Source organism: Sinohyriopsis cumingii, unplaced genomic scaffold, assembly GCF_028554795.1.
Source record: "Sinohyriopsis cumingii isolate HCF-2022 unplaced genomic scaffold, ASM2855479v2 utg002431l, whole genome shotgun sequence".
NCBI classification, from domain to species: Eukaryota; Metazoa; Mollusca; class Bivalvia; order Unionida; family Unionidae; genus Sinohyriopsis; species Sinohyriopsis cumingii.
Window position 1 is genome coordinate 350,324 of NW_028316207.1, and position 14,521 is coordinate 364,844.

The 14,521-nt window shown below is 33.6% G+C and overlaps 1 protein-coding gene across 1 annotated transcript in view; it reads right to left on the reverse strand.

Annotated features, from left to right (window-relative positions):
• The window catches only part of LOC149770744 (rotatin-like), a 76,127-nt gene that overhangs the window by 30,506 nt on the left and 31,100 nt on the right, over window positions 1-14,521 (reverse strand). The window contains exons 10-14 of the mRNA XM_089949173.1: window positions 12,846-13,029; window positions 11,367-11,425; window positions 10,603-10,732; window positions 6,029-6,200; window positions 4,011-4,222 (exon numbers count right to left, since the gene is read on the reverse strand). Coding sequence (XP_089805299.1) covers window positions 4,011-4,222; window positions 6,029-6,200; window positions 10,603-10,732; window positions 11,367-11,425; window positions 12,846-13,029 — 757 coding nt within the window. The remainder of the gene's footprint in view (window positions 1-4,010; window positions 4,223-6,028; window positions 6,201-10,602; window positions 10,733-11,366; window positions 11,426-12,845; window positions 13,030-14,521) is intronic.

The following is a 14,521-nucleotide window of genomic DNA, read 5'->3' on the forward strand; positions in this document are numbered from 1 at the left end:
TTGGTGAGGTAGAGAATGAACATTATAATGGGTTAGATATAGCTGTAATGCATGTTTAAATTTTGTCCAAGATTGTAGATTGTACTTTAAGATAATGATCATCTGTAAACATGTTTACTAAAATTTGAGTTCAAGGTCTAACTTTAAGATTTTAGAATGTTCTTGAAGGGAACATGTTGACAGTTTGATGGAATTTTCCGCTAGAGATGACACACATCTAGGGAATTCCAGGGTATTCTTTTGTTTCATAGGTTAGATGACAGTCTGTAGATAACTAGGAGTTTTGTAAATAGAGTCTTCATTCCTGTTTTATGATCAGTCTGTGAAATCAATTATAGTTGTGCTCAGATATAATTTGAGAGGAATTATTTTTTTAAATTATTAATTGGAATTACAAAGTGCTCATTGACTCCCTGGATTAAACTACTATATTGGGATTATTGAGGACTCATTCAAACTTATTCAGATTATATCATTAATATACATCAAGATGTATTGGGGTATTGGAATTATTCAGAAAATTCTATACTTTGGACTTGTGATAAAACAGGATTATTTGGGATTTAAATCACAATACTGTATTTTGTTAAATTTTCACTTTATATTTGAGGGAAATAAATTACTTGTTGAATTTTACTAAACTTATTGGTTTTGCTTCTTTCTGTTATAAAGTTTAAGACCATACAGTTGTAACAAAAGCTGTTCTCAGCTCTTAAGTAAGCCTATTGGGTAGACTGGGGGAAAAGTTGAATTTCTGATCATTTTGATTAAATGGCATCGTTTCCATGAATGTAAACCACGTACATGCTTAGGACTGTTCCAGTAAAATGTACTTGATACCCAGGGAAGGCACTTTTAATGTGGGGTAGTCACCCAAGGATACAATTTAGAACTTTGTATCATTTTCATATGAACCCTCTGAGTAACCAGAGTACTCTGGCATATATTTCTTAAAAATTGACTTCCCTGGGTACCATGTATGTTTAAATTTAACAGCCCTCAGAAATTGGTGACATTTTACAGCCTTTTGAGTGTACAAAGTATGTCACTGTGACCTCCTTTTTGTATGTGATAAACAGCACTTTTATAACGAATAAATTTATCAAGTTTCATGTCTGGATAACTCAGCCAATGGTGATTAGTACCCTCCAAGATAAACATATCAGCCAACTTTTACTGTACATACAACAGCATCAGAAAAAACTTATCTAAACACAAAACCCTGAATGTAATCTCTGGAGTGATTTACTTTTGTATTGGTGGGCAGCACCCTCCAAGGTAAATACATACATCAAATTTGATGACAAAAACCTTACACTGATGCCAAAGCCAACAATGGCAAAGTCAAAAATGCTGTCAAAAAGAATGACCCCTATGATTGACAGGCGAGTATGACTTTAACACATATTGGGATGTATAAGACATTAGACTTGTACCATGTACTGCATCATGCTGCCATCTGCAATGCGCTGATATGATGTAGATGCAATATGAACCATGTTATAAGACTGTTATATTGGTCTCGTCCATGACAAAAGTTCTTATATTGTCTGATATATAATTTATAGATTTCATTAACATCTAAATTACTATGAATGAAATGTTTATGCATTCATATTTGTTTATTGTTCAACTTAATTTTTAAATTCTTTTGTATTTACAAGTTAATGCATGATAAGCAATGCATTTTTCATTGCCAGCTGATGAAAATTTAGAATTTCGTGTAGCGCAAAAAATGAGCAATAGAGGTGGCAACAAAATTTATTTTTACCCTATTCCAGGTGGCAACCAAATTTATTTTTTACCCTACTCCAGGTGGCAACAAAATTTATTTTTACCCTATTCCAGGTGGCAACAAAATTTATTTTTACCCTATTCCAGGTGGCAACAAAATTTATTTTTACCCTATTCCACAAGAAATGTGTCAGTCACGAAATAAACTCAGATGCCAATTTGAATATGTGAATACTACTTTATAAATAAAAAATATTCTGTATTGAATTAAATTTTTAAAATGTAGAAAAATGATGATCTGACTGGTTCTGAAAGGAATACCTGATTTTTCTATCTGAATATTCATAACCTGTATTTGATTTGTGTTTGAATAACTGCTGTGATGTCAACTTGAAATATTTACCATCATCACCATCAGTTACATCTGAAGCCATGAAAACAATATTTTGAGAAAACTCTCTAAGCAACTGTGACCTCTCTGACTTTGTATATAGAACTGTCCTGTCTTCACTAAGCTATGTAACTCTTCTAATGAGTGGATGACATTTAAATAAAAACTTACAAAGTTTTTTTGTGTTGAAATACAGACCCATTCATATCTATGGAAGTCACCATTGTTGTATCTGCATAATTAGTGACAGCCAATGAAAACTGGAGAGTGCATGGGAGAGCTATTTGAAAGGTATTCTCAAAACTGTTTTCTTACCTTGGTGAAACATATATAACCTAAGCCTGTCCCTGCCTTTACAAAACATCTCAATTTGTGTACATAATTGTCTAAGTGACTTTAAATTTGTATATCACCACACATATTTTTAGGACCAGCACATTTATGGACAATTGTTTTGAAAATGAGAATTTTTGCAGTATTTTTGTTGGAATGTCTAAATGATGGCTGATCAAAAATAGGCTGAGAAGTTTCATGCAAGCTGGGATTTGTGTTAATGTATTGGTAATTAAAAATAGTCATAAATGTCTGAATTAGATTTTAAATTACTACAGTCCTCAAGTTAATTCTAAAAAAAAACCTTAATAAAAAAATAAAAAGAAGACTCATTCTGAATATGCAGCTTTATTTATCTAAACCAAGTAAAAAATGGACGCTGAAGTTAGAGCAAATTTCAGCTTTCAAAGTTGAAACAACAAATGAAATTCTGATTTCCTCCTGAGATGTTACTACTGGAAATGATGTTGATATGTGAATAGCAGCTATTACTGCTGTCACTGGACAAAGTTAGCATTGTGCCAGACAATGATGGTAATATGTCAATAGCAGCTATTACTGCTGTCACTGGACAAAGTTAGCATTGTGCCAGACAATGATGGTAATATGTCAATAGCAGCTATTACTGCTGTCACTGGACAAAGTTAGCATTGTGCCAGACAATGATGGTAATATGTCAATAGCAGCTATTACTGCTGTCCCTGCACAAAGTTTGCATTGTGTCTTTTTACTGTCCCCTATAAACACAATTCAAAGTGTTCTCACACAGCATTGCATCATTTGACAATGATCTTGCTAGGTTACCAGATTTGCAGGACTACTATTAGTGCATATGTACTTTGCATGGTTGCTAAATTATGTCAACATATTGAAGTCCTGAAACCCCATGACAAGAAGACCATTTATTCCGATGGAGTAGCAGTAGCAAGATTTTCAAGATGCCCACCACAGTGGCCATATTGGTTGTCCAAAAGGCATCATTTTCATTTAGGATCAACTAGACATCAAAAGTCTAAGGACAAATAGCATCAAAACTATTTAAAGTTGGTTATCACTGCGGGCATCCTGTATGTCAGATCAACACCATTTTCATTTATGAATAAGTAGACATCATAAGTCTTAAGTGAAAATCCAATGCTGACGTGACCTAACATTAAGGAGAAGTAGTGACAACAAGAATTTAAAGATGGCCACCACAGCAGATGTCAGAGAAGTACTCTTTTTGTTTAGGACCAACTAGACATCATAAGCAGTCCTAAACCCCAATGTTGAAATGACTGTTTAGTAGGACTATATTCAACAATATTTTCAAGACGGCCACCATGACCACCATACAGGATGACCATTTTCATTTAGGACCAACTAGACATCATCATGAATGTGTGTACAGAGATTCATGGAATTCATCCAAATAGTTTAGAAGAACCTGCAAAAAATAAAAAACTTGTGCTAACAGACAGATTACAGATGACAGATAGACAATGAACAACAGGACAATGCTCTTCCAGTCTATGACCAGTAGATCTAATAAAAACAAGTCGTGTTTTCCTACCTTCATATCTGATCCTGAGTAATGATACAATGGTTCCTAGCAGAACTTTGTCCTCAAGCACACTCATTCGTGTTGAGGTGTCATACACGAGACATGTTCTCAGGAGACCCAGGATGCTGCTATGCATTCGGATCAGGTCACAGAAAAACAATTCCAGTTGACTGGTGATTGGCATATTCTGTATAGCCTCCAGGAATGTTACATCAATCACACTGCAAAATGTAATTAATCAATTACAATTTTTCACTCACTGTATTATATTGAATGTGGTTCTGTACACTGTAGTACATAAAAATGAATCCAATGGACGCTGTAAGTATCAGATAATAAGATCTGTTTGAATGAGATATTTGGCAATACAGGTAAACTGTCCATTGCATAAACGAAAGTCCTGTAATTTTTTTTGCTTTGTATAATTGGTTCCAGCAAGACCTGAAATGTACTTATTGTTATTATTATTATTATTATTATTATTTAATCTGCCATTTTAATGAAATTCAGTCAATAATTGTTCTCTTTAAAAGATTTATGGAAATATTTAAATTTCATAGCCTTCATATTTTTTTGAATCAAAATATCTAATACAAAATAAAATATATACTTTTGCATACTACTACTAGAATAAAATAGGAAATATACAGTTAGGTCAAATTAGGTATATACCTGCTTGTAAATTAAGTCCATCTGCAAACAACATAAACCTTGATCTGTCATTGCATAAGGCACCAGCAGATCAGGGTCTATGTTGCTTGTTCTACTGATCACTCCTAACAAACTGCATAGTCCCAGATCTGCTGGCACATATGGCTGTTAGACTCAGCTTATAAACAAATATATATGGTAAGTGGAAATGTCTCAGCATGGTTTAACACTTTTCATGACTCGGGTACAAACTGCCAAAACTCAACAACATTGAATGGAATAAAATGACTGAAAAAAAAATCACAGGAACTATGCACATAAAGTTTTCAAAATCAATAAGTTGACAGCAGGTAAATATTTAGCTACCTGCATCAGTAATATGCATTTAGGTTGACCAAAAGATAGAAATGAATCTTGGCATCTAACAGATGTTGACAACAATAGTTTTGAACATTGCTCAATCATACATGTGACAGAACAGAAAAGTTAGCTTAGGACAAATTGTGAGATTTGCAAAATTTGGTTGGGAGTTTTGACATCAAAAGAGGGAAGATGTTCAATAATAATGGCAAATTTGTCTTTGCAGCACATGTCTGTAACTTTCTTATCATCTTTGAACTTGATTTCAACCAGAGAAATTCCTTTTTCTATCCATCAATGAATTTTGTATGATATTCTGGTTGCTTAGATTTTGGTGTTGTAGCATTGGGAAGCCAAACCAACCATGTTTTATGCCACTCAAGCTCTTTATTAGTCCAACCAGAATCAATAAACATTGTTAATCTTGTCCAAATTAGTTTTAATCACACATAGTATAGACTATAATCCATCTGGGCAACTTTATACAGCAAAACAGAACCTATGTTGTGGAAGAAATCAGTGTAATATTAAATGTTTTATGCTGATAGAACTCTTTAGTGATCCGCCCATAATCAATTTATCCCTTTAAAATCCTTTCAGAATTACTCCTGATCATGCACAGGATAATCCATGCTGACAAACAACGAAGCCAATCTGCCTGCCAAAAGAATCAAAGTGATGTTAATCATTTTATGCTGCTTTGAAATTCGCAACTAAATTGACTTGCTCTGCTTAGGCTAATCCACATGATTGCAGGCAGTATTTACCATAAATATACTACACTGGAAACAAGGTGTGCAAAAAAATTGAAAAAGTAAAAATGTTTGATAATGACTTTGCATACACAAGAGAGCTCAGTGAGTTATGGGAGGGACCAGTGACACCCATCATCTTGGAAGGAAAATGCTCCCATCTGGAAGGTTATATATATGCTCAATTATGACAACCGTTCATAACACTTTAGGCTTTATGATTAAAAAGTCATGCCAGTAATTTCCTCTGATAGACATAATTACCTGTTGAGGATTGGAAGAATGGTTTGATTTTTAAGTGCAGTTAGAGTGTCCTGGGGTGCCAAAATAACCAGATTTCTAAATAGCTGACTGACACCAGCCACAAGACAGGGTGTCGTTACACACTGGTACTCAGTTACCTCACCTCCATGGCCAGTGACTGGACTTTCTCGACCTGTAAAAGCAAGAAAAAGCTGACCTGTAACAATATACGCAGAGGATATATCTCAAAAGTGATTAGCACACTTATTACTTTACATCTGTATGTAATAGTTAAAAATGTCGCTTAATGATTCATTGTACAACACTATGATATAACAACCAGCAGTATGACATCAACTGATGAGTGATTGGCACACATTTACATGTCATTGTTCAAAATGTCAATTTACAAAAATCATTATCCACCTATAACACTTGACATATCTAGTAGTGTCACATCCATGCACAATTAATTACATTAATTAGTCATAGTTCGTAAGGTCACTTCAAAATATTCTTTATATCAAATTATGACATGACTAGCAGTCACATCTACTCAAGAGTCATTACCATATGTCACACTAGTTATACGTAATAATTGAAAATTTCACTTCGTGTAAACCATTATGCTACTCTATGATGTAAAATCTAGCAGTGACGTGTGTTGAAGAATCATTTGCGCACTTATAACATTTTCAGGAAATAGTTCAGAATGTCATTTCATTGAAATCATGTCACACTGTAACACAATATCTAACAGTATCATGTTAACTGACAGGAGTTATTAGCACACTGAACACGTAACTGACACATATTATAGAAACAGTTCTACCATAATGATGGTGAATCATGGGACTGGAAAAAATAATAATTATATTTTGTATGCCAAGACATGCATTTTAAAAAATATAACATTTCTGGTGTCCCAACACTTATAGACAAAATAAAATTTATAGACAAAAGTGGCAAGGTCGCCATATGTCGCAAAAAAGCGACCAACTCTTGTACAATTACCATGTAAATAAATGGTTAAAAGCTACTATGATTGTTTTTATGTTATTTATTTTGTAAGTGCATATTTCTTGATTTCTCCAAGAATTAAAAAAATAAAGTTAATTAAAGACTTCATAATTTCTGTGATGCCAACAGCGAGACTGCTAGTAGTGTACAGTATCATGCTCAGTATCACTTATATCCTTCTTTATTAATAAAAATATCAGATCAGAATTTTTTTATTCATCTTTTTAATCAAAGCTCATTCTTCCAGATCCAATTTTAGCTATCACATGCTCAAGCTATATTATTTTTCAGAGATTTTAGCAATCCTAAAAAATTAATGTAATTTATATTTAAAAAATGAATATTTATAAACATATCAGGCACATAACCACATCTATGTCATAAATTCACTAAAGAATTACCACAATATAGGTTTAAACTCTGAATACAAATCAACCACATCATCACTGATTCATTTTAGTTTTGAGTTTTAGTTTAACACAAAATCATGATTTTCCATGTATTATTGTATTAATTCCATTTATCATTTTGGCAAGCTGGTTGTTCTGATGACACGTTTTCATTATAATTGGTGAATGTGTCTTTTCTTTTCTGACAGAAATCTAGGCCAGTTAATTGTCTAAACCCTGAAACTTACTTGAGAAAGGAGATAAGTTTGACTAAAGGCAATGACGGTTAGCCTTTGTTCTACAACATTAATCCTTGTATCACCTTTTACTATGTAATATTAGCATGATTGCTGTAGCTGAGTATACATGTACTTGTCGAAGGACAAAGCCACCTACCTCTGCATTATTACTGCAATTATATTTCTGAGACTTCTTTATGATATTTTATTGATGTTACTGAAGTTTAATTCATAATGACAGTCCCTTAAAAACCATAAATTTGTTATCACAGTCCCTTAACAACTGTATTTTTTGCAAATTAAAAAACATCACAATATCCAAACTATGCCAAGTGATATTTATTTTAAAAAACTGTAAGAACAAAATTGATATAATTTCATGTCCCAACTTTTATCAGTCATAAATAACAGTCCCTTAAAGAGACAGGGCAAATGAATTTCCAGGAATTTAAGGTAAGACCATTTCTTCTGTTTACAGACTAAGTGTGGAAACCAACTCTGATATTCTTAAGCAATAACACAAAATTCAAATTGAATGTCAGACTGGCACCATTTTCATTTAGGACAAAGTCATTAGAAGTTTTTTGGTGAAATAATGATCATCCATTCAGGTGGAGTAGTGACATCATAAGAAGTATTTCAATTAAATCTCCATGTTGATATGAACAGGAGGAGTAACAAGACTTTTAAGATGGCCCTGTGGTGGCCATATTGAACATCAGATCAACACCATTTTTATTCAGGACCAACTAGAATACTAAACAAGTCTTTCAGTGAAAACCCCATGCTGATATGGTCATCCATGTAGAAGTAGTCATTACAAGTTGGCCACTTTGGTGGCCATATTGGATTTCAGATTGGTACCATTTTTATTTAGGATGAACTAGACATCGTAAGAAGTCTTTTAGTGACAACCCAATGTTGATATGACTATCCATTCACGAGGAGTAGCAAAAACAAGATTTGTATAAAGACCACTGTCTGCTGTATTGGGTGTACGATCAGCACCATCCATCTGTGAAAAATTCTATAAACTGACTTAGACAAACTAGACCAAGTTGTTATCTGTCTTTTAATTTTTTTTATCTGTTTAAGAAATAAAACTAGATTTTTCTCCAAATTATCTACTATCTCATCAACCTTTTGATAATTTCTTGACACCTGTATCTTAATATTACCCTGGCTATGAAGAGACAAATTTAAACAGTTTTCTTTGGGACCTTCTGCAGTTTGTATTCCTATCTGTATCGGATTATATAAAAGAAAACTTTTTAAACCAACCTTCTGCATCTCCATGCAAACTCTGTCGCATTTATTTCCATTCCAAATGAATGGCTTTGCAACTGTTAATCCCATGACATCATAGTCCATAGTCCGAAGTCACCTGAACATTTGTTAATTACAGTGAACCCTCAGGTGCATCTATTTGTAGGTAATAAATCAGTTTGTGCTTGTACATTTCATACTTTTCAGTCAGCTTTGGATACTTCCCTTAGAAACTGTTTAACAAAATGGATCAAATCTATAGCATTCCTCCATTCTCAAACACAGGCTCATCTTGCATTGCATCATGCATTTGAATGAAGCTACTCAAGATTACAAACAGATATTTTGGATTCCATCTTCATGGCGCTGGATTAACACTAGCCATGCTGTTCACTTGGCATGGAAATAAATATGACAGTGTTTGCATAGAGATGCAAAGGGTGGTTTAAAAATTCAAAATATTTAAGACAAATGTATAATTATTGTGCCAAGCTTAGTAAAATTTTGCTTTTATATAGTTAGGTACAGACAGGTGTAAAATGGACTATATAGATTCCTACAACCCATTAAACATACTCCAATAATATCATGATACAATTTAGTGTGATGTATGTCAAGAAATTCTCAGATTGCTGGGTTAGCTAAGAAAATAGGTGATAGAAAATTATGCTGGATTATAATCATATCTATTTGGGACTGCCACTAAATACCCTGGCTGACCAATTACAATAAATACCCTGGCTAACCAATTAGAATAAATACCCTGGCTAACCAATTAGAATAAATAATCAGGTTATCCAATTATGTTGTGTTCTGCTTCTATCTGGGACTGCCAATATATATGCAAGCTAAACAATTATAATAAATACCCAGGTCAACCAATTATGTTGTGTTTTGCTTCTTTCTGGGACTGCCAATATATATGCAAGCTAAACAATTATAATAAATACCCAGGTTAACCAATTATGTAGTGTTTTCCTTCTATCTGGGACTGCTAATTAATACCCAGGCTAACCAATTACAATAAATACCCAAGGCTAACCAATGACAATAACTACCCAGGTTAACCAATTGTGTTTTGCTTCTTTAAAGGTGATTATAATTATAGAACACATACCATAAAAAATGCTGGCAGTGCACTGAAGAATATCACCCATACTTTGATATACAACTTTATGTCTGAAAATTTGCACAGTAACAGACAAGTAAAATCTCTCATTTTTATGAAGCATCTTCCTACTATCATTGCATGTATTAAGTTTGCTCAGAAAAATAATTGAAAATGTCACTGCAACTGCAATTTTTGTATACCTGATCTTTGATACCCTCCCAGGAACCCCAGGTGCAGGAGCCAAGGATGTTACCCTTTTTGCAAATCACAAGGGCACCATAACTTCAAAATTCTGTCAAATTCCGTCCAGTAGCTTAAGATGAGATATGGTATAGACTAGAAAATGACCAGACGGATAGACTGACAGTGAGTATAAAAATATCTCACGTTTAAAAAAAGGAGTGGGGATAATAATTTAAATCAGATACAATATAGAATCACTCATAATTCAAATCTATCTGTGAAATGCACAGATCCAGATCTACCATCACATAATGCACATAATGCATCATCAGATCTGGGTCTATGTAGTTTAGTTAAACTCGACTTACAAGCATGCATAAAAAGTACCTTGACGTTTGTTGGTGAGCGTAGTGGTATTACTGCTGTTAGAGGTTGATATCATATGCTGCTGAAGTGGTTGACCAGTGGATCCTATAGCCTCCAGCCTCTGTGCTCTGTTTAATGAGGATACTGATGACTGCAAGATACAAAATAAACAAGATACAGGACAAAAGTTACATAAAGATGTGCAAGGAACCAAGCAGTGGAAGAGACAGAGACTGACAGCCATGGACAGTGAGAGTCAGAAATAAACAGAGAAAAAGAGAGCTAGAGAGACAAAAAGACAATAAGCAATGATGGATAGTCATCTTCAACATTTTCTTGCTGTACTTTCTTGATCATAATGTTATCAGTTGGAAAGTGATTTTAATATATAAAGATGCACACAAAAGACATATACAAACATGGAAGCACAAGAACCGCATGTACGTATGTAAACACACAGACACACACACACACACACACACTGCTTAAATAATGTAAATTAAACCATTTAAGTGCACACAAAATTCTTGTAAATTACACAAAGGAAATAAATTAAAAAATATACTGTCCACACCAAAATTTTATATAATACACATAATTATTCAGTTGCAAAAAAGTTTCTGAAAAATTTAGAGATTTAAAAAAATGAGTTACACCAACATTTTGTGACACACAGTACGATTCCATACGTAGATAAAACAAATTCAAAAGTATACAAATAGTCTTATGAAAAGTATTCCAGCTTTTTCAATAAGCTGGTTGATAATACTTTCTAGCACACTTACCAATGTTGTTGAGACACCACGAATGTGTCCTGTTCCTGGCATCAACCCAGCATCTCCAGCTGTAACAATGTATAGCACACTTTAATGTGACAAGAGAGTATCTTATATACATGTTTATAAGCCCATCTAAACTGCACATATAAAGATCTGCATAATGCACCAACCAATCTGGATCTGTGCAATTTTTTAGTAGTAATGAATAGAACAAAACAACACATACCCTGATCTGCCAGCACATAATACAATAGCAGATAAGGGTCTATGTCATTTGCATTTGGACTCAACCTATATTCAAGTATACCGTAATTTTTAACAATAACTGAGAGGCATAAACTAAGGAACCATCAACAACTGCATAAAAATTGATGGAAACTATCAATTCCATAAAGAAATGGTGCCTATTTATGAAGAAACTTTTATAAACTAATTACATGTGCTTGGTATTATTCAAACTCGTAATGAAAATGACAGTAGCATTTCACTGATTCAACCTAATTTTCTATAGTTTAATGATGTAGCTGAACCATATACAGACAAAACTGCTAGTGTGTGTGTGTGTGTGTGTGTGTGTGTGTGTCTGTGTGTGTGTGTGTGTGTGTAGAGAGAGATACATGCTATTTAAATATAAGCCAGTCCTCATCGTCTCATGTAAGATTTGGTATAACCTAAACTTATCAATTTTTTTGTATCCACAAAATGATTTCCTGTAAAAGTTCAGATACATGAGATTCTATTATATTATGACTAGTTCTTTAGTTAATAACATTTCAGACCTGTGAAAATAATACAGTAAACTACATATACAGAAAAGCCCAAGTTACCCAAAATCATATTGCTATGTCCTGATTTAATAATAACAAGGGTAAAATATTACAAAAACAACAGAAAGAACCTTATGAAACAACAGAAAGATTATTTTATTGCATTTGATTCTGTCATGAATGGAGCTTACTGTACTAAAAAATTTAATTATTTAATTAATATTGTAAAATTATTAATCTCAAGTAGTTAATATATCTGAAATTTAAAATTCTAGTTTTACTTCTGCTGGATAGAAAGATTTAGATAATACACAAATTCAAATGCAAATATGTATGTATGTATGTATGTATTTATGTGTGTGTGTGTGTGTGTGTGTATGTGTATGTATGCAAGTATGTATGTATGTATGTAATATCACTTAATTTCATATCAGTACGATAATGGCTATATGGTGTCAATTAAGGTAAAGTTCTATAAATGAAAAAAGAGAAGGAATTTCACACAAACTTGAGGAAGATAAACACTTCCAAATAAATGAAAAGATGAAGTGCTACAAGATAAAAGATACAGATGTTAAAATTCTGTAACATATAAAAAATATAAAGGTAAAAAAAATATATCAAATCATATCAAATATTCCAATATAGGGTTCTTGTTGGTTGTATTGAAAAATAAGCATCTACAACACACACACACGTACACACACCAAAACCATACTTGTATTGGATCCCAGTGTAGTGTTTGAGGATGAACCGGATATATGAGATAGGAAAATGTCACTGGAGACTGTGGGGTTGATGGATGGCTGTGGATAATAGTTGGAAAGAACAATTAGCATCTCTCTGTAAAACTGACTGTGGTGCAGCAGGGCTAGCAGTGCCGTCAGTCCAATCAATGATACCTGAAATACAATTAACATATAAGTATGGTTCCAAGATCATCAACAGACTGAGAAGCTCAAGGCCATGCATTATCAGTATTGGCTTGCCAAATTATCTTCTCTTCACCCACCTGGGTGTGTGTGTGTGTGTGTGTGTGTGTGTGTGTGTGTGTGTGTGTGTGTGTGTGTTTACAATTATTACTTATACAAAAATTAAGTAGAAATGTCGGACTGTAGAAGAGCCCTGTGTTTGTGTACCATGTCAAGCCAACTTATGTCTGATACTGTTGATGAAAACATGCAATGACCTTACAAGTGTACAGAGAAGAGCACCTTATGTGCCTGTCCCATGTTTAATAGCCCTCTGTGCAGGCATTTATTACCTTAAGTGCAAATGCATCTATAAAGGTTGATCAAGGGATTTACTCTAAAACAAAATTTATTTTGCAAAACCCTTTCTTTTTTCATCCACAATAACTCTGACATTTGACCTTCTGGAGCCAAAATCAACAGACCTCTTCCATTCCTTAAGTAGAAGTTCTCCAAATAATCTAGTCAATAACTGATATCTGTAAACAGAAACTACTCTCATTTCAGTCACAGTAACACTGACCTTTGACCTTTTACTCCAAAATCAATAAGCTTCTTTTCTTACCCCAAGTGCAAGTCATCCACAACGTTTGGCCCAGGTCTGAAGTGCATAACTAAAGTTAATTTGCAGAAATCATTTTCCCTCACAATGACTCTAACTACTAACCTTTTCTCTTCAAAACCAAAAAGGTTTCTTCTTTACCTCAAGTGCAAACAATCACAAAGTCTGTAACTATAATTGGCTGAGAACTAGAGTTATTGTGCTGAATCATTTGACTTCTTCGAGTCACAGCAACCTTGACCGAAAGAGCCAAATATTAGCAAAGTTCTTCCTTGCTCTAAGTGCAAACCATCCATTGAGCTTGGTAACCTTGGATTGTACATAACTCTAGTATTTGTACAGAAGCCATTTTTTATCAGTGACCTGGATCTTTAGAACTTGAAATTAATAGGTTTCTTTCAATACCCAAAGTGCAAGCTATCCACAAAGTTTGGTAGACAACTCAAGTTATTGTGCAGAAACCATTTTTCTTCTGAGGCAGTGACATAGCCTTCTGACCTTTTGTCCCCCAAATCAGTAAGTGTCTTTCTTACTCCTAGTGCAAGTCAGCCACAAAGTTTGGTAACTGCAGATGGCATACAACTCAAGTTATTGTGCAGAAAAGAAATTGGTAACAAAAGGATGTATGAATATCACACAATATGCCACACCATACATTTAAAAGTAGTTGTTTTTACTTTAGGACTCCAAATGCAATAAATTTTATTTTGCCAGATTAGAAAATATGAGCTTTGCATTATTTATTAGGTTTTGAAATTTATGGCTTGTAGTAACCAAAAATTCCATAAAATTTATTACCCCATGAATAACAGCAAATCCACAGTAATTTATTATGAAATCAACAGCTTTATGAAGAAATTA